This window comes from Emiliania huxleyi, assembly GCF_000372725.1.
Source record: "Emiliania huxleyi CCMP1516 chromosome Unknown EMIHUscaffold_197, whole genome shotgun sequence".
Classification (NCBI taxonomy): domain Eukaryota; phylum Haptophyta; order Isochrysidales; family Noelaerhabdaceae; genus Emiliania; species Emiliania huxleyi.
In genome coordinates, this window is record NW_005200623.1 from 18,419 (window position 1) to 36,825 (window position 18,407).

At 63.9% G+C, this 18,407-nt stretch overlaps 5 protein-coding genes across 5 annotated transcripts in view; 3 read left to right on the plus strand and 2 right to left on the minus strand.

Moving 5' to 3' along the window:
- Positions 1 to 4,461, minus strand: part of EMIHUDRAFT_365822 (hypothetical protein) — a gene marked incomplete at its 3' end in the record, with an annotated part of 5,864 nt that extends 1,403 nt beyond the window's left edge. The window contains exons 1-3 of the mRNA XM_005781928.1: positions 4,263 to 4,461; positions 4,074 to 4,194; positions 3,690 to 3,926 (exon numbers count right to left, since the gene is read on the minus strand). Coding sequence (XP_005781985.1) covers positions 3,690 to 3,803 — 114 coding nt within the window. The remainder of the gene's footprint in view (positions 1 to 3,689; positions 3,927 to 4,073; positions 4,195 to 4,262) is intronic.
- Positions 4,462 to 6,301: 1,840 nt separating this feature from the next.
- On the plus strand, positions 6,302 to 7,599 carry EMIHUDRAFT_233767 (hypothetical protein; the record flags this gene model as incomplete). Its single annotated transcript, XM_005781929.1, has 2 exons — positions 6,302 to 7,150; positions 7,348 to 7,599. 2 exons carry the CDS (start codon positions 6,302 to 6,304, stop codon positions 7,597 to 7,599), a joined length of 1,101 nt encoding a protein of 366 aa, XP_005781986.1.
- A 2,833-nt stretch (positions 7,600 to 10,432) lies between these two features.
- EMIHUDRAFT_468530 (hypothetical protein) lies at positions 10,433 to 14,329 on the minus strand. The gene is made up of 11 exons (XM_005781930.1): positions 13,889 to 14,329; positions 13,562 to 13,737; positions 13,316 to 13,394; positions 12,559 to 12,690; positions 12,391 to 12,424; positions 12,081 to 12,121; positions 11,974 to 12,009; positions 11,645 to 11,719; positions 11,513 to 11,578; positions 11,019 to 11,269; positions 10,433 to 10,843 (listed from the first exon to the last, which is right to left on the minus strand). The coding sequence occupies exons 1-11, from the start codon at positions 14,306 to 14,308 to the stop codon at positions 10,531 to 10,533; spliced, it is 1,623 nt and encodes a 540-aa protein (XP_005781987.1). The 5' UTR covers positions 14,309 to 14,329; the 3' UTR covers positions 10,433 to 10,530.
- A 1,894-nt stretch (positions 14,330 to 16,223) lies between these two features.
- On the plus strand, positions 16,224 to 16,881 carry EMIHUDRAFT_233771 (hypothetical protein; the record flags this gene model as incomplete). The annotated part of the gene is made up of 4 exons (XM_005781931.1): positions 16,224 to 16,258; positions 16,344 to 16,437; positions 16,493 to 16,606; positions 16,861 to 16,881. 4 exons carry the CDS (start codon positions 16,224 to 16,226, stop codon positions 16,879 to 16,881), a joined length of 264 nt encoding a protein of 87 aa, XP_005781988.1.
- A 210-nt stretch (positions 16,882 to 17,091) lies between these two features.
- The window catches only part of EMIHUDRAFT_233772 (hypothetical protein), a gene marked incomplete at both ends in the record, with an annotated part of 1,880 nt that continues 564 nt past the window's right edge, over positions 17,092 to 18,407 (plus strand). Inside the window, 2 exons of the mRNA XM_005781932.1 lie at positions 17,092 to 17,477; positions 17,734 to 17,863. Coding sequence (XP_005781989.1) covers positions 17,092 to 17,477; positions 17,734 to 17,863 — 516 coding nt within the window. The remainder of the gene's footprint in view (positions 17,478 to 17,733; positions 17,864 to 18,407) is intronic.

The following is an 18,407-nucleotide window of genomic DNA, read 5'->3' on the forward strand; positions in this document are numbered from 1 at the left end:
CTCTATCACTCGCTCTGTCTCTCCTCTGACTGTCACTCTTACTCTACCTCTCCCTCTCCCTCTCCCTCTCCCTCTCCCTCTCCCTCTCCCTCTCCCTCTTCCTCTCCCTCGACCTCTGCCTGTCTCCCTCTCTCCCTCTCCCTGTCCCTCTCCCTCTCCCCCTCTCCCTCTGTCTCCCTCTCCCTCTCCCTCTCCCTCTCCCTCTCCCTCTCTCTCTCTATCTCCCTCTCCCTCTCCCTCTCTCTCCCTCTCTCTCTCCGCGCGCGCTCCTCTCTCTCTCTCTCTCTCTCCCCCTCCCTCTCGCTCTCCCTCTTACTTCCAACCGCCAGCACACCGCCAGACGGGCCAGCCTCCTCCTCCGCGGCCAGGGGCCTGCGCAGCCGCCCACGCCGTCTGCTGCGCAAGCACAGCCAAGTGGCGTGCGGGGTGTGCACGTCTAGATCTCGCACAGCCACGCGGCGGTAGACAATCAGCACGGCCACGTTCGCCAGGGCAAACGGCGAGAGGCAGGGTGTACTCGCTGATGATGCTAGCGACGAGGAGCCGAAGGTACCACGGTGTGAAAAGCTGCGGCCGAGAAGTGGGAGGCCGTCAGTGGTGGTGTGAGTGAGACGTGCTCCTTGCGCCGGCTCAACGCGCCTCTCTTCGTTAGCGTCAACGTCGACGCGGGAGCCTGGCTGGATGTCGGTGCAGTGCGCATGTCAGGTATGTATTGTCAGCGCGCGGGTATGGCGTGGGTGCCGTGAGGGTGGGCATGCGCGTGCGACATCAATCGCCAGCAGCGTAGCTGCGGGGGAGCGGGCAGGATGCACCATGCACCACGAGCCACGAGGCAGCTGCGGTTTGACGCTACAGAATGGGAGAGTCCGACAATTGCCCAAGTTGCCGTTTACTATTCCGCCTTTCTTTGCGGAAATTGCGGAATATGCGGAAAGTGCGGAAAACAATTCGTGGGCAGGGCGTTACAATCCTGCTTCTTTCTTTCTTGGGCTTTAAAATACCCCTCAGCAGAGTCCTTCCTCCTACGTATCTGAAAGTAAGAGCACATAACACTGTCTGTCCATCTGTGGCGAGGATATCGACTACCTTCCTTGCCCTCTACCTCTGGGATGGGAAGGAGTGAGCCTACCAGGTGGCCTTGAAGCAACTTTCCGCACCGCCTCACGCATCTGCTGATGCGGCCCAAGCTTGCCGCGTTCGGACTCAGGGCCGGTGCTTTGACGCAGTATATTGTACTTCGAGGTAGTATGAACTCAGAACGGCCCCCCGAGAGCGCCTCTTCGACGCCCACGGGTCCCGGGGGGTCGGAGGGGTTGCGAGAAGGCCTTGGCTATTTTTTGTTTGAATTCTGGAGGCCGTTCAAACATGTAACGTGCGTTCCACGTGCCCGTCCCCAGCAAGGACAACATGCTAGCCCAGCAGGCCGCTCCCACCGCCGCCCGCGGCGGAGGCAAGGCGGCAAAGGGTGGCAAGGGCGGCGGCAAGGGCGCTGGCAAGGGTGGTGGCCGTGTGGCGCACCAGACCCGCTTTGCGCCGCCGCCCTCAACGCCCGATACTCGGTTGAGCCGGCGGAGCGACGGCGGCAGAGTTGCGGCCGCCGGCGACCTCACACGGCGTCGAGCGCCGTAGAGACGGCCCCGAGAGCCGCCGCCAGGTGTGCCACGACCGCGGTCGCGAGGCTCGTGGCGATAGATGCGCCAGACCCGCTTGCGCCGCCGCCCTCAACGCCCGATACTCGGTCAGTAGCCGGCGGAGCGACGGCGGCGGAGTTGCGGCCGCCGGCGACCTCACACGGCGTCGAGCGCCGTAGAGACGGCCTCGAGAGCCGCCGCCAGGTGTGCCACGACCGCGGTCGCGAGGCTCGTGGCGATAGATGCGCCAGACCCGCTTGCGCCGCCGCCCTCAACGCCCGATACTCGGTCAGAGCCGGCGGAGCGACGGCGGCGGAGTTGCGGCCGCCGGCGACCTTCCCCTCGACCACGCCGCCGACCCGTCGACAAGCACACGCGGACTGCCATCGAGAAGAAGGAGAAGGATGGCGGCGCATCCGGAGCCCGCGGGCGCAGCGGGCGCGGGTCCGGGCGCGGGCGGGCGCGCGGGAACCCCGCCAGCGGAGGCGACAATGCCTCTGGCGGCTCTGCAGGCGGCGCGCGGCGCGCCCCTCGCCGGTCTCCCGCACGATCCTGAGGGCCGAGAGGGCCGAGAGGCGGGGTCGGTGACCCGGGGGCATGGGCGGTGCGGCCCGCGCCGCGCGCGGGCGCGTGGCAGCCCGTGAGGGCCGAGATCGCGTCCGTACTTCGACGTAGTATGGGCCCCCGGGGGCCCTCTACAGCAGCGGCGAAGTGAGCGTGTTTGTGGTGTTGGTGTGGCGTCTGAGCTTGGATCTGTGACTAAAGCCGGTTACCACTGATGGATCCCCACCCGAATAACACACAGTGAGCGCCCCAGCGCTTCACTACGCCCTCCGCGCGAAATCGCTAGTGGTGCTTTGTGGTAGTATATTGTACTTTTGAGTAGTATGGGTACGGTTCCCGAGACCGCGTTAGCACTGCATCCGGCGCGGGCACCCAACGCGCTTCATTGCTGCCCGGTACGACTGTACTGATCTGGCTTGCGCACCAGTGCTGGCAGGCTCACACCATAGTGCTCCCTTGCCTGCTGGTTGTATGTAGGCAACAATACCCTTGGCCTTGCTGGCAAGCTTCACCTCGCGAGCTGCCTCGATGGGGTGCCGAGGCATAGAGATTAGAGTCTCGCCTACACTGCGGCACAGACACCTGATGAGGACAGCATGATACCACATGAATCTGCCCAGTTGCAGCAAATTCTACTGAACAGTTGTGAGTTGAGGGCTGGCGAGAGAGACCGTTACAGTTGTAAGGAGCGCGAAACGCGCGAGGAAGCCGCGGGCTGCGGGCTCATAAGAAGAAAAAGTTCTGGAAAGCGAGACTCCTTGTTATCCATAAAAGAGCCACATACACTGATATGTCAACCGGCGCAGATATGCGACGAGAGCCGGCGCCGTTTTTCATTGCCTGATTCTAACGAGACACAGAGCAGCGGCACGGGCGTTGCCGATCGAACACGGATTGCTGAGGGTCATGCACAATTCGTGCGGTTATGGGCTGCAAAACATGCAAACGACAGGCCACGCCACGTGCGCCACCATATCCAGCTGCGCAGCGGCAACGACTGCCGAGGCGCAGGCCGAGCCGCAGCCTACCGATGCCCCGCCGACATGCGGCATTGGCCAAAATGCTGGGCATCTCAGGTTGAGGAAGGCAACTTGAAATAGCAAGGAGCATCCTAGAATGCAAAGGGGTAACTCCAGATGCTAGCGCATTCACGAATGCAGTTCGCATTCCAGGATGGTCGACGCATCCTGGAATGCGTGGACCATCTTTGGAATGCGGTGTGCATCTTGAAATGCGAAAAGTCAACTCGGCATTCTGAGTTGAAAAATGCAATCTGAATTGATTTTTTGCAACTCAAAATGCCCTCAGCATCTCAAATTGCGGGTTCCCCGCCCCTGACGCGTATAGCTATATAGGGTGTGACACAGCTCACAGAACGACGGACGACGGCGCGGCCCGGGCGGACCGCGCGGTGCGTGGCTCCTCCTAGGGAGAGCGCGCCGTGCGCGCACGTGCCGCTCTCCATACCCTCTCCGGCCGACTGACAACACACCGGGGCCGAGCCGCCGGCCAACGCCCCGATGCCGGTGCACGGCGAGGAGCTGCGCGTTGGTAGGAAGGAGTCCTCGACACACACACGACACTCAGCCAGCGCTGGCTGCCACACATCCCGGGTGAGCGCGTACGGCACCACGTCACTCGGCAGCAGGCCACTGTGGAGCGCCACGACGGTCAGCGCGTGCCCAATGTGGAGCACGCTGACCGTCGACTGCTGACCGAGCAAGGTCAGGCCCAGAGTCAGTCAGTCAGTCAGTGTTACACACGTCCTAGCATGGACGACGGGGCACACGCACTCGCGGAACACAGGGCATTACACACGAGGCGTTGTGTGTGCGTTCGCAGGGAAAGGCATCACCACAGACAAAAGCAAGGTCAGGCCCAGAGGGGCACTCAGAATGGGAGCCACCCCGAGCGCTCCTCGGCCTGCCTTCGCAGCGCCTTTGCGGTGTGGAGGAAGTCGGTGGCGGCGTCCGCCAGGTCCTCGGACTTCTCCGCGAGCCTAAGACCGCCACTCTGAACAGTAAGTCTCCGCGGCCGCGGCCGCGCGGCTTTGCGTGGCAGCGCCGCCCGCTGATCTTCTCTCCCCGCTCGACGAGAGCCTGCCGGTTGTCCGACGACACTGCAACCGCCGCGGCAAGGGGAATCTCCGCGTCGGCGCGGGTGGTCATGACCCAGTCCTCGTCAGCTGCGGCGTGGTGGGCAGGCCGAGGCGCATCGAGGGCCTCCACGTACGCCTCCAGTTTGCTGCGCGCAGCCGGGGGCGGGTAGGCGTAGAACTGCAGGCCCTTGCGCTCCTCGTCCTCCCACGGCATACCCGTATGAAAGGTTAACTGCCTCAGCTTCGGGTGCCAGTAGTCAAAGACGGGCACACGGCCAGGTCCTGGGTCGGGAAACGCCCAAAACTGTAAGCCCTTTCGCTCTTCGTGTTCCCAAGGCTCGCCCGTGTGAAACGTGAGCTGTCGCAGCCGAGAATGCCAGAAATCGAACACAGGAACCGCGCCTTCAATTTCGCGTGCGAGCGCCACGAACTGAAGGCCTTTGCGCTCCTCGATGCCCTCCCACGACGCACCAGCGTGGAAAGTCAGCTGCCGGAGTTTCGGGTGCCACCAGTCCCACACCTCAACGCGGTCCTTCACGCTTGCCATCGATGTTCTTTGCTGGGCGGCAAGGTCGTCGTCGTCCCAGCGAGCGAGCGGCGTGCGCGCAGGCGAGCGAGCAGCGTGCGCACGCAGCAGCCCCCGGAAAAAGAAAAGCGCGCACACAACAGAAAAGAGTTTTGAAGCGTGGTTTATTGATGATGATAGCATTATTGATGATGTCGCTCCGTCTCCGCGCTCCTGATCACTTTGCCTTGTCGCCGCGCCCACGCGGGCGACGCGGCCCGGCCGGATGCTTGGCGCACCGCACAGCTTGGTTGGTGCACCACCACGGGCGAAAAACGCTGGTATTGCTAAAAATCTCTCTCCGAGGATCGAGAGCAGTACCGCCACGAGCTCGGCGCCCAGCGCGCCGTCTACGAGCCGTGGGCAGCAGAGCGGGCGCGGGCGCGACGCGCGGAGGCGGAGGCGAAGCAGGCGCGGGAGGAGGAGGCGAGGCGGCAGGAGGCGGTGCGAGAGGAGGAGCGGCGTAGGCTGTCGGCGGAGCGCGAGGCGGCGAAGGAGGCGGCGCGAAGGCAGGCGGACTCGGCTCTTGTCGAGCGGCTGCTCTCGCAGGCGCAGCGGCCACGCATTACCGAGAGCGACGCCGCCGATTGGCCGCCGCCGTACCCGTACCAGCGGCGGTGCAGAGGGCATGCGTGCGCGTGCAAGCGGTACGTCTACATGTCGCACCTGGCCGACTTGTGCCCGCGCCGCTGCAAGCTCAAGGACCCGTTCGCGTGCCGAGGAACCCACAAGGATCCGTGGGCGTGCGAGAGCCCGTGCGACGGCGAGCGGGTCCACTTCTCGATGAGCTTATGGTACGCGCAGGTCACCGGTGAGCCGTGGCTACGAGATTCAGGTCCGATTTGAGGCGGCCTTCTCGCGGTGGCGACCGCTTGCGTGGCGATGTGACCGGCCGAAGAGGCCTCGCGTGGAGGATGGCGATGCGAGTGGGTCGGAGGGTGACGACGAGTAGCTTTGGTGACGGATCTCTGACTCTGTAAAGTGTACGTGTACCTACAGTATGTTGACTATTTCGTTTGTAGGTTAGCATAGGACTTGTTGCGAGCTGTAGCTTGTCAGCTTGCTGGGCCGCGAAGCGCCCTAAAATTTTCAGCGTTACTACATACATACATACCTCTCGCTGAAAATTTTAGGGCGCTTTAATTCTCACTCGAATCCGGAATGCGTGTGCGTAGTACGTGGTGCGTAGGCCCTCTCCGACACCTTGGGCGTGCGAATGCATAAAACGTACCTCCTATTAACGTACTTGTGGCGGTTTCGTGTTCACATGCGCAGAGTATGCGACGCTCGTTCTTACGCTCGGCCGCAGCCATCGGCTCGCTGGCTGGACTGCGGACGCTTGGAAGGACGAGCTGTCAGCCCGCTCTGCCTTCGCCAGACACGCCAGAATCGCGACCCGTGCGCGGAGACGAGGACAGCCGCCGCTGCACTCGGCTTGCGCTCATGGACATGTGCCAGCACGAGGGCAAAGGCGCCAACATGCTACAGATTCTTGCCGAGCGCGGAGCCGAGTCGATCGTGGATCTTCGGTCGCCGAGCCGCAAACTGAAATGCAGCCAGAACGCCTCCGACTATGCTGATGCTCTCCAAGCGCTCGGCGCGGCGGGCGTGCAATACACGTGCATCGACTTGCCGGAGGGCGATGATGCCCAAGCGATTGCAAACGAAGTTTTACCTTTGATGCGGCCGCTGGGAATCCAAGCGGTGATCAACGGCAGCTTTGACGATGTCGTCGAGGTGGCAGACCTCATTTCTGAGCGCCTTTGCCCTGAGACCACAAACGGTTACCGCCTCAGCGAGGCGCGACACGATAAGGCGCGGATGCATGAGGTTGTCGACGAGGCCGGACTGAGGTCCTTGCGGTCTGTCGAGGTTCACTCGTACGCCGCCGCGGTGGCCCACATGCGAGAGGGGCGCGCAGCTTGGCCGGTGGTGCTCAAACCCCGCCGCGCGGGCGGCACCTTCGGCGTCAGCGTGTGCCACAACGAAGATGAGCTGCGTTCCGCGATCGAAAACACCATCGGCAAGACGAATCCGTTAGGCGGCACGATTGACACGCTCCTGCTGCAGCCTTACGTGCGCGGCACAGAGTACGTGGTCAATGTGGCGTCGCGCAACGGGACGCACATGGTGACAGACGCGTGGATGAGCCAAAAGAAGTGCAGCGGCTCACTCATCCTCTACCAGCGGGAGGACCTGGTGCGATCCTCGTCCGACGTGCAAGGGGTTGTGGACTATGTGAAGCAGACGCTCGATGCCCTCGGCATCCGAAACGGGCCTTCGCACACTGAGGTGATGCGCACCGACGAGGGCGAGGTGGTCCCTCACCACCACCGTCCGGCGCACCCTCGCCACCACCATCCGACGTGCCCTCGCCGCCACCATCTCCTGCTGCGCCCTTGCCACTGCCACCGTCCTTTGCGCCCTTATCACCGCCTGCTGCTGCCTCGCCGCCGCCAACGGGCGACACCATTGAAGATGATGACGAGCCCGCTGCTGATGCGGGCGAAATCGGTTCAGGCGACAACGGCATGGACGACGTAATTGGCGATGCCGCCTCGGGCGAGGTCGCTATCGATGCCGGCTCGGGCGATGCCGGCTCGGGCGATGCCGGCTCGGGCGATGCCGGCTCGGGCGATGCCGGCTCGGGCGATGCCGGCTCGGGCGATGCCGGCTCGGGCGATGCCGGCTCGGGCGATGCCGGCTCGCCCACCAGTTGTTTGTGTGCTCTCATCTTTTAACTGCCCATCCAATATATTTGTTCCGAGAGTGAATCTGAAATCTTTCTTGGCGAGCTGTGCTGATCCGGATGGTCTCACCCGGTGGGAGGCACCGAGGCGTCTAGGGCGCTCCACTCTACCTTAGCTCCTGAGGGGCGCGTGGTTTCAACCACGTAGTATGACTACAGCCCACGCCACAGACACCCTCCCCACTCCTCAGACACGTGTGCACTCCCTCACCCTCTCCTCTCTCCTCTGTCTCTCCTCTGTCTCTCCTCTCCTTGTCTGTGCTGTCTGCCTGACTCAGGCACTCAATCTGCCGATGCGTGATTGTGTGTGGGCTGCTCCGAGAGGGCCCTGTGCGATCCGACGGGTAGGGAGTCTGTGCCCGGGCGGTGTCCGGTGCGGAGTCTCCTTCTGATCCCGCCTGTGATGTTGGGTGTGAGGTTTGTGGCGGCTTCGAACCCAAGGGGGGGAGCTGATCCCACTCAGTAACCAACTCTCAGGGGCAGTAGGTGGGCGAGCCTCGAGCGCGCTCATCTCGATCGTCAAGGCGTCGCTACGCGCGGTCTTCCGCGGGGGGAGCTTCGTCGACGGGTGCGGGACCGCGGCGCAGCCAGCGTTGCGGCGATGCCTCCGGCTGCTGCGGCGAGTGGCTTGCTATATGTATCTTATTCGGACCCCCCTTGGCGCATTGTGATCCTTTCGTGCCAGGCTGCGGATTTCGGCCCGCCGTCCTCCGCTCGCGGCCGCCGCCCATGCGCTCGCGGGGCTACCCGACGCGGCTGGCCTCGTGCGATGGACCCAGCCGAGGTGCCCAACCAGTTGGAGCGGCGCCGACGCGCTGCGCGCGACCACCAGCCAGCTTTTCGAGGGGCCCGAGGACGGTGCGCCGAAAGAGTAGACACTCTCCGGTCCATCCGGAATTTTGTCGTTTTAGTTAGCACTGCTGCTGCAGACAGGGCCCGCGCGACCCCATGCCCTTCCCGGATCTCGTGTCCTGAGGCGTGACGTCACCCCGGTGACCGCCCACAGGTGGCTGTTCGCGCGCATCGCTCACGACGCCTTTGCGCGCCCGGTTTTCAGAGGGCTCCTGCGGCTCTCTCTCGTCGCGTGACCGCCGCCGACATCATGTGCTCGGTCGTCCCCGCCGGCGCGGAGCTGCGCCACGTCGAATTGTTCGGTAACTCGACCGCCGGCGCGCCCACCCTCGCCTCCCGCGCGCCTCACACCCAGTATTCTCCTCGCGCGCGGCCGACAAAGTAGGCACACGACCACCTCCCTCCCACTCACCCCCCTCACGATGCACACCCCGTCCACTCTCGCCGGCAAGGCGCACGGAACGCCCAATTTGGGCTGGAAATGCCGCCGCCACGGGTTGGTGGCGCCCTCGGCAGCGGGGCAGCGCCACGCCGCGCAAAACTTGCGCGACAAACTTGCGACCTCTGTCCCTCGTATTCACCCCAGATTCTGCCCTATCCCGGCTCACCAGGTACCGCGAGCGGCGAGCCGCGCCAAGTTTGCTCCATTTCCGACAAGTTCATCCCGCCCGAACGCCGATCTTCGGCCGCCTGGAGGCCCAGGACGGGGCTCGGGACCGGCCAGGTGTGGAATCTCTACGGCGCTGCGGTGTATCTGCGCGCCCATGGCGCGTTCAGGGGTGCGCCGGAGGCGTGTGGACTGCGGGGCGCCGCGATAGCGCGGCGCCGACGATTGTGTCGGCTCACTGTCACACCGTCGACACGGTCACAGTGTGTGTGCAGTGCGTCCACTCCGGCGACCGTGACGCCGTCGGTTCTCGCCTATACCGGCTAGTGTGGAGCTCTCAGTGTGGTCGCGTGTTTTACTAGTGATGCTGCACTAGGCGGCCTGTTTTTAGCAAAAAGCAGATACCACATCGCGTGTGGTCGTCGAAAAACCGCATGTTCGCCCGTCTGGGACCTCTTCGTACGGCTCCAAAAACCGCTCCTTAACGACGACTACGCGGCCCGGCGGTCGATCTGCGCCTTCTCAGCGGTGGAGGGGATGTGGGCGGTACGTGCGAACCGCGTGGTGCTGCGATGGCTTGACGAGTGCGACTCCCAGCGTCGACTCTGCGACCCCACGGAGCCTCTGCTGCTCCGGGGGGGGGGGTCTGCAGACCACCCGGCCGAACTTCAGAGTCGCGGTGCTCCTCAAATACGGCTCAAACGCCCACGATGTTGTGGAGGGGACATATTCTGATGATCCTGGCCCGATTGGCTCGCTCAGAAAGCTTCTGGGCGATCGTTAAGGTTCGCTCCCCGCACACCGGCCCCGGAATAAGATACATCATATTGCTGCTCGCTGCGATTGCGAAAAACTCGTCTCGTCGCACACCTAGAGCTTATGCCCTGGCGAGATGTGAGGCGCATGCGCCCAGGAGGGGAGGGCGCATGCGTAACGACGCTGCTAGAGATGCCTTTCGGGGCCCAGAGATAAAACTTCTGATGCCATGCCGCGTGACCTAGTAGTGTCCCCAGCTATGGGCGTGTCCACGTGTTGGAGCCAGGTGTGGTGTGGGCGCGAGAATAGCTCCGCCGTTAATGGAGGCAACCGATGCGAGTCGACTGGTGTGTGTCGTCGTGGTTTCGTATCAAGAATACTCACTCACACTGCTAGTATGGGCACCCTCTAGAGATCACTACACTACTGATCCTGGTCATTAGAGCTGCCAGGGGGGTAGCGTCAGGAGCCGGTAGGAGTCAAAACCCCTCATATTTGAGACATCGTGGCCCATGTGCGCTCGCACAAGAACGAGCCAGTCACAGAGGGGTGAGCGGCACCGGCACCGGCTAGCGCAGGGCGGGCGGGGGCGGGCGGGGGCGGGGCAAAGGAGATCTGACCAGTTTTAACTAAAGACGACAGAGAGTGCAGTTTCAGCTGGTTTATAGTTCCAATTTTCTGAATTCTCCTGCTGTGCCACCGACCTTCTTATGGCCTCCACGCCCGACGCAGCATGTGCGCCGCGAGCTTCGGCTCTCTGAGCCGCGTGAAGACGCCCTTGTGGTTGAGGCCCGCGGCACGGAGGTGCATCTGCGGCGTCCGAAAGTCGGCGAGATTCCAGACGTGCACGCCAAAGACGAAGGGCAGCTTGCGCTCCAGCTCCGTGTACACCTCCAAGAGGCCCGCCTGGAACTCCTCGCTCCAGAGCCCCGGCGCCATCATGTGGCATCCCGGGAGCGTGTCCGCACCGCATTCGGAGACCATGATCGGCTTGCGAAAGTCGGCGTGCAACGCCACGAACCTGCGCATAAGATGCACCTCGGGGCGGGAGTACGGTGCTGTGCAGCGTACTCCTCGTGAAGACGAGGGGCTACGAAGAAACGAATACCGCGGAACATGGCAATACAGCGGGAGACGTGTCCTCTCGCGCCAGTTGGGGAGACAAGACAGCGTACTCCGCTTCTAGCGCCACGAACTTGGCCTCGAGCTGTCTCCCAATCTCGGCGAGCGGCTTGCCCACGTCGTAGTACCAGCCGACGTACTCGTTGAGCGAGAGAAAGTCACACGCGCGGTTGGCCTCGTCGCAATGCTCGGGGATGTTGGCAAACGTCACCAGCCGCGTGCCCTCCGCCCTTGCGAGCGCCACCAACTCGAGCAGCGCCTCCGTCTGCTGCCTCTTGGCCTCCGCCGTCGGCACCGACTGCGGCCCTCCCGGCTCGTTGCACACCTGGTCAAGCAGTAGCGTCTCAGTAGCGTCTCAGTCAATCCACCACGAACTACTTCCTGCGGTACATATCTCCCCGCATCTCCCCCGCTGATCTCCCCACATCTCCCGGCTCGTCGCACACCGACCCTATCTCCCCATATCTCCCCCGCTGATCTCCCCACATCTCCCGGCTCGTCGCACACCGACCCTATCTCCCCATATCTCCCCCGCAGATCTCCCCACATCTCCCGGCTCGTCGCACACCGACCACGCGACTACGCACGTGCGGCAGCAGTCTCGCGCCAACAGCTCGGCGAGCGCGCGCGTCGCCTGCGCCTGCCATGATACAGCCGAGATCGCGCGAGATCTCAGACTCTAGCATCCCTCCCTCCCTCCCTGCGCCTGCCGCTGCTGCACGATGGCGGGCGCGTCGGCGAACGACAATCCGACGCACGGAGACTCGGAGACGACCAGCAAGCCTGTGCTCACGGCAAGAGGTGTGAAGAGACGCTGCTCACAGCTGGCCTGCCGCGCGACGCATGTCGGACGCGCCTACTTGTGAGTACGCCGGCATGAGGGCGGGAGGACGGTATTGTGCAGCGCATTCAGAGCACGAGTCGGATACGGATAGGAACACAGTGAATACAGTGGAATGTAGCGGAGGCGGCGGAGTCCGTGTCCTCTCGAGCGCTGGTTCGGACACATGAATACGTACTCTTCTAGACCAGCAAGCCGTGCTCGTCGGCGAGGTCGAGGTCCACCTCCGAGTACGAGATTATTATTATCATCATTATTATTAATTATTATTGAGACGCTGGCGAGGGAGGTCCACCTCCGAGTACGGGTAGTGCGCGGTGCGGTACGAGTTGGCGCCTATTGGATTCGGGTACCGGGTTTGGTAGGGTAGGAACCCGGGTAGTGCGTGGTGCGGTACGAGTTAGCTGGCGCCGACCCACCGCAAGCACGCGTGGTCGCGCACAAGCACGGCGCCAACCTAAAGTTGATGAGTTGACTAGTCAGCCAATGGAGTACAAGGTAACTAGTTAAGGTCGCGCACGAGCGCGCGGCGCCAACCTAATGCATTCCTCAGCGGAGTGAGGGATGCTGTTGAATGAAGTTCGTCCACGAGGCGCGGCGCCAACCTCGGCGCGCCCCACCAGCGGGAAATCTTCGTGCCTACCCGACGGAGGCACGGGGAGATATGGCGAGATATGGCGAGATCGCCCCACCAGCGGGAAACTCCTTGTGCCGGCCAAACCCGCGCATCGACACGGGCTCGCCTATCAAACCGTTTGATTGGGTTCGGGCACCGGGTGGGGTAGGGTACTGCGGCTGGACACGGGTTCGCCGTTGAGGAGGAGGCCGTCGTCCGACGCCTCGACAGTCCGCAGTCCAAGCCGCTGCTCGTACGAGTCAATCGGGGCACCGTCGGCGTCCAGCGCCTCGAGGCGAAGTAAGGGAAGGGAGGGGAAGGGGGAACTTCTCCACGCACATGGGGTGGTGGGGCAAGGGCCGGGCTAGTCCCTCGCGACTCCACGTCTAGACGACAGGAGCCGGCACGGCATTCAGAGTGCAAGGCCGTGTGCGTGTGCGTGTGCGTGTGCGTGTGCGTGTGCGTGCGCGTGCGCGTGCGCGTGCGCGTGCGCGTGTGCGTGTGCGTGTGCGTGTGCGTGTGTGTGTGCCTCGAGGCGAAGGCGGTACAGGTACGCGGCGCCGGCCGCCCACAGAGTCGGCCTCAGCACGCGCACGGCGCAGCGCGCCTCGGCCGTCTCCGCATCGACTGTGCCGTCGGAGGCCTCGCCCGCCTCGACGCCGCCTTGTGCCAAGGCTCACCGCGATCCCGCAATCAACTAATTAATGAGTTAGAATCAGCGGATCGCCTTGTGTCCAGAGGCTCGCTCGCACACGGCTCACGCCGGTCCCGCAATCAACTAGTGAATGCATTCAAACTAGTTGATTGCCTTGTGTCCAGAGGCTCGCTCGCACACGGCTCACGCCGGTCCCGCAATCAACTAGTGAATGCATTCAAACTAGTTGATTGCCTTGTGTCCAGAGGCTCGCTCGCACACGGCTCACGCCGGTCCCGCAGCGGCAGCGCATTAACACGCTGGCGGCCGAGGCGGCGCCAGCGGTGAGGCCCTCTAGCCTGCGCGGTGGGTACGCCAGCGTGAGGGGCAGGAAGACGGTATGGTGCAGCGTGTTCACAGCACCGCGTGGGTCGAGGGTGTGTGTGTGTGTGTGTGTGTGTGTGTGTGTGTATGTGCGGGTCGGAAGACACAGAGAGTACGTGCTCCGCTTCTAGGCCCTCCAAGCCGGGTCTCGATCTTCAGCCCCTCCAGGCCGCTCGCCGGGCGCACGCAGAGCTGGACAGACCGCTGCACGCCGCAGAACGGGTAAAAGTCGAACGAGGCGCGCGGGAAGCAGCCCGGCGCCATCGCGCCCCACCCGCCGCCCGGAGGGACGTGGGTCGGTTCGAGGCGTCCGTCGACCTAGGGAAGTCCGCTCAGGAGGTGTGACCGCCCCGTCGGAGTGTCTTGTCTTGTGTGGCCATCAAAGCCCGTCTAGCGTCCACCCATCCCGCGCCGGTGTCCCAAGTGTTGGTCGGGTTGTGTCTCGCCTAGATCTATTTCTATCGCCGACCCGCAGCACGAGCAAGTTTGGCTCGCCGGAGGAGCGGAGGAGGCACGTCACGTCCACCTCGAATGGGAGATGCCCGCCCTCGTGTGCTCCGGCTCGCTCTCCGTTGAAGTACACCTCGCACGAGTAGTTGACGCTTCCGAAGCGGAGGCAGACGCGCTGCCGAGGCGTCAGCCCAAGCGGCGCCCAGACGGTGCGCTCGTACCACGCGGGCCCGAGAAACGAGTCGAGCTCAGGGAGCTGCTCGTTCCACGAGGCAGGGACGGCGATGGGCGTGCGGCCGCTCTCGGGCAGGCCACTGCAGAAGCCGCTTGCATGTCCGTCGTCTTTGTGGTCGGCGATGAAGGCCCAGAGTCCGTCGAGTTGCGTGCAGCGGCGGTGAGCGCTGTCAGAAGGCCGCAACGTCCCCCAAGTGTCGGCCATGTGACCTCGAGGGAGCGAGCGAGGAGGAAGCGGGCGCGAGGGCCAGACAAAAGATTTTAAACAAAACAACTCTCTCTGGGGCTAGGGCTCTAGAGAGAGAGAGAGAGAGAGAGAGCTGCTGCGCGCACGCGGCGGCGCCGCTCTCTCGCGAGACGGCTGGCGACGCGGCTCGCCGCCGACGTACGGTGCGCTCGTCCGACGGTCCGCGGCGTGGCGTGCGCGGCGCTGAGCGCCGCTCTGCGAGCGCCTCTGCGCCTGCACTGCCTGTCTCTGTTGCTGGTGGTGGTGGTGGTGCTGCTGCTGCTGGTGCCGATGCTGCTGCTGGCGCGGCGCGGATGTGCGACTGGGCTCGACGCGCGCGTCGCGAGCGTCTGACGCGGCGGGCGGCGTCGGGCAGGTGCGCTTCTCTCTTTGGTGGTGGTGGTGCTGCTGCTGCTGCTGGTGGTGGTGCAGATGCTGCTGCTGGTGCGGTGCGGCTCTTCGACTCGACTCGGTGCGCTCGTCGCGGCGATCTGACGCGGCGGGCGGCGTCGCGGGCGGCAGCGATCGCGGCTCGAAGGTGGAGGTGGAGGCTGGAGGCTGTGGTGGACTTTGAGTTTATTTCATGGTCGTGTACGGGGACCGGGGGGTCAATCACGTGCCACTGGCACTGCCAGCTTTTGAGAGCAATTTGAGCAAAAGAGTTTACTTTTTCGCAGCATTTAGGATATTAAAGGTTTTAGCAACACCGCTCAATACCAAACAACTCACTTAGAGCGTAGTGCAACACACTAAAGCCGCACACACACTCCTCTCCTTAAAATTCCTGTGTGGTAGCGGCGTGCCGTCCTCCCATCCCTCACCTGGCGGCGGAGCGACTGATCGGTATTGTTTGTCTGTCAGTGTCTCTCCCACACGCCCACACACGCCACGGCGCGCGACATTCATCTCCCACGCTGCGTTTCGTCCATTTAGTTGCGGTTGCGCCGTCGACCCTGGGGTGTCGTGCACGGGGCGCCACTCACCACTTAGCGCTACGGTCCGCGTTCTGGTTGAGGCTCGCGGCCCGCTGAGGCAGCCTCTTAGCCGCGACTCTTGGGGCAGCAGTAAAGGTGGCAGTCAGTCCGCGCACGTCATCCCTTTTATGCCAAGGTATTCTGTGGGGCACATGCGGTGCGACTCGCACATGAAAGGGGTGTCGATGCACCCCAGGGTCCCGATGCTGTCGACAAAGATCGCCAGCGGGCACGCCTGGCACGCGCTGAGCGCCTCGCTCTCTTGAGCCGTGACGTTTCCGAGGAGCGTGTACGTGAATGCCATCTTGTCGGGCTCGTTCTCGAAGAAGGTGTGCGACTGGAGCGTCACCGGGATGGAAAACACGTTCTCGTCTTGGGTGCAGCTTTGCGCGGTGAGGGTGAGGACCGCATTCGGAGGGATGTGGTCGTCCTCGCTGTCAAAGATGCCCGCCACCGTCGCCAGGGTAGTCGAGAAGGCCTCGCGCCTCGGGCGATCCGTGAAGGCGATGACGTTCTTTGTCTCCTGCATGACAAAGCGGGAGCCAGTTTGCGAGCCGGTGAAGAGCCCGGTGGCGGAGAACAGCCACGTTCCAGACTCGGGCTCTGGAGAAGGCGCAAAGGCGCTGGCGCGCAGCGCGCAAGCGATGAGGATGATTGTCTTCATGATGCGCGAGCAAAGACTGGAAGCAGCCGGCACACGTGGTTTTCTTTCTTCCCCCCGGTTATCTGGCCCGCTGGGTGCGCTTCTTAGCTCGCGGGTATGTGAGGCTACTGACTGCACTCCAACTGCTCCAAGATATCAATCAGGTGAGTGAGTCCAAGGGAATCTTCCGTCCTCCTACGTGGTATTTAACTCTTTGTGTTCGCTTTTGAGAAGAAAATAAATGAGAAAAAGAATGCGTGGTCATGACATGTCCACCATGTCGGCGCTGCTGAGGCTGTGCCGGCTCGCGGGGTTGGCCTCTCACTGTGCTGGCCGCGTCGGAGGGGGAGACGGCGTGGAGCGTCGAGGCCAACAACGCGCTCGCCGAGGCGGATAGGCTGCAGCAGCAGAAGCGATGGGCGGATGCGATCACGTACTACAAGCGCGTGCTCGCCGTCTCTCCAAACCCGCCAAACTTCCAAAAGTACATTGTGCTCAACAACCTCGGGTGGTCGATGATTGTACCACACGGACCGCTGGGCTGAGGCGGAGCACTACTACCACCTCGCCCTCGCCGCCGTGCCCAATAAGCCGCCGACGGACCACGCGCACATCAACCTGGCGACGCTCTACACAAAGACACACCGGCCGGCGGAGGCGGTGGCGTCGTACCGGGCGGCGCTGAGTGAGTATTCTTGATACGAAACCACGACGACACACACCAGTCGACTCGTATCGGTTGCCTCCATGAACGGCGGAGCTATTCTCGCGCCCACACCACACCTCGTGGCTCCAACGTGGACACGCCCATAGCTGGGGACACTACTAGGTCATGCATGGCATCAGAAGTTTTATCTCTGGGCCCCGAAAGGCATCTCTAGCGGCGTCGTTACGCATGCGCCCTCCCCTCCTAGGCGCATGCGCCTTGCTTCTAAGGAAGCCGTCGCCTGCGCCTTGTCTGTCGTGTGAATCGTGCGTGTGCGAAAGGCTTTTGTTGGAAAATTCTTTTGTTTATGCTTCTAAGGAAGCCGTCGTCTGCGCCTTGTCTGTCGTGTGAATCGTGCGGGGGCGAGAGCCTTTGGTGCTATTTTTTCTTTTTCTCTGTGGAAGCTTCTCGAGGCTCGTCGACCGCGCCGTCTGACACCATGCGTGCCACCGCTGCATCTACCGCCGCAGCGGATGCCAGCCCGCCGCCTCCTCCTCCTACCGTGCTGATCCCGGGGTTCCTGAGCATGGGCGACTGCTGGTCGTCCGGCGAGCTGGCGGCGCGCGACGGCGCGCGCGCCTTTCTCCCCACCCACCCGGGCCCGCTCTCCTCGCACCACGACCGGGCGGTCGAAGTGTTTTACCAGCTCGTCGGGGGCACGGCCGACTACGGCGCCGCGCACGCGGCAGAGTGCGGCCACGCGCGGTACGGGCGGACGTACGGCGGCCTCTATCCGGAGTGGAGCGCCCGCCGTCCCGTCGACCTCCTCGGCCACTCCATCGGCGGCGTGACGGCGCGCGTGCTGCTCGACCTCCTCCGCAGACGGTGAGACACTTCCGAGACACTTCCGAGACGCTTCCGCCTCTCCGCTCTCACCGGGCGAGACACTTCCGAGACACTTCCGAGACACTTCCGAGACGCTTCCGCTCTCGCCGGGCGAGACGCGCTCTGCCTCGCCCGTCCAACTGTATGAAGCGTGCGCGCATGGTGCGTTACGACCCCTCGCCTCTGCGTCTCCCCAGCGCGCCGCCAAAGCGCGTACCCCCCCCCCCCCCACAGTGTACCCCCCCCCCCCACACAGTGCCTTCGCCTCGCACCCGCAAACCTCGGCGGCGTGGGTGCGGTCGCTCGCCGCCCTCTCGTCTCCTCTGAACGGGGACCCGGTCACCTTTGCCCTCGGCGCCTGCCCTCCGCCGCCCGCCGCGCCGACGGTCCTTCCCCCCACGCCGACCACGGCCTCAGTCCTGCACGCGCGGAGCGGCGGCGGCGAGGGCGGCGGCGGCGAGGGCGGCGGCGGCGGCGGTGGTGGCGGCGGTGGTGGCGGCGGTGGTGGCGGCGGTGGCGGCGGCGATGAGGGTGCGGGCGGCGGCGGTGAGGGCGCGGGCGGCGAGCCGGAGCGGCTAGGCGGAGCCGCCGACGCGCCGTCGCCGCCGCTGGAGATTCGCCCGCTGTCGGCGGGCTGGGCGCTGACAGTGGGCGCCGAAGCGCGTACGATGCGCAAAGACATGTGTAATGCACACATACACAGACGCACAATCTTACACCCGCCCTCCCCTACCCCACGGTAACCGAACCCGCCCTCCCCTACCCCACGGTACCCGAACCCACCCTCCCCTACCCCACGGTACCCGAACCCGCCCTCCCCTACCCCACGGTAACCGAACCCTCCCTCCCCTACCGCACGGTACCCGAACCCACCCTCCCCTACCCCACGGTAACCGGACCCACCCTCCCCTACCCCACGGACCCGAACCA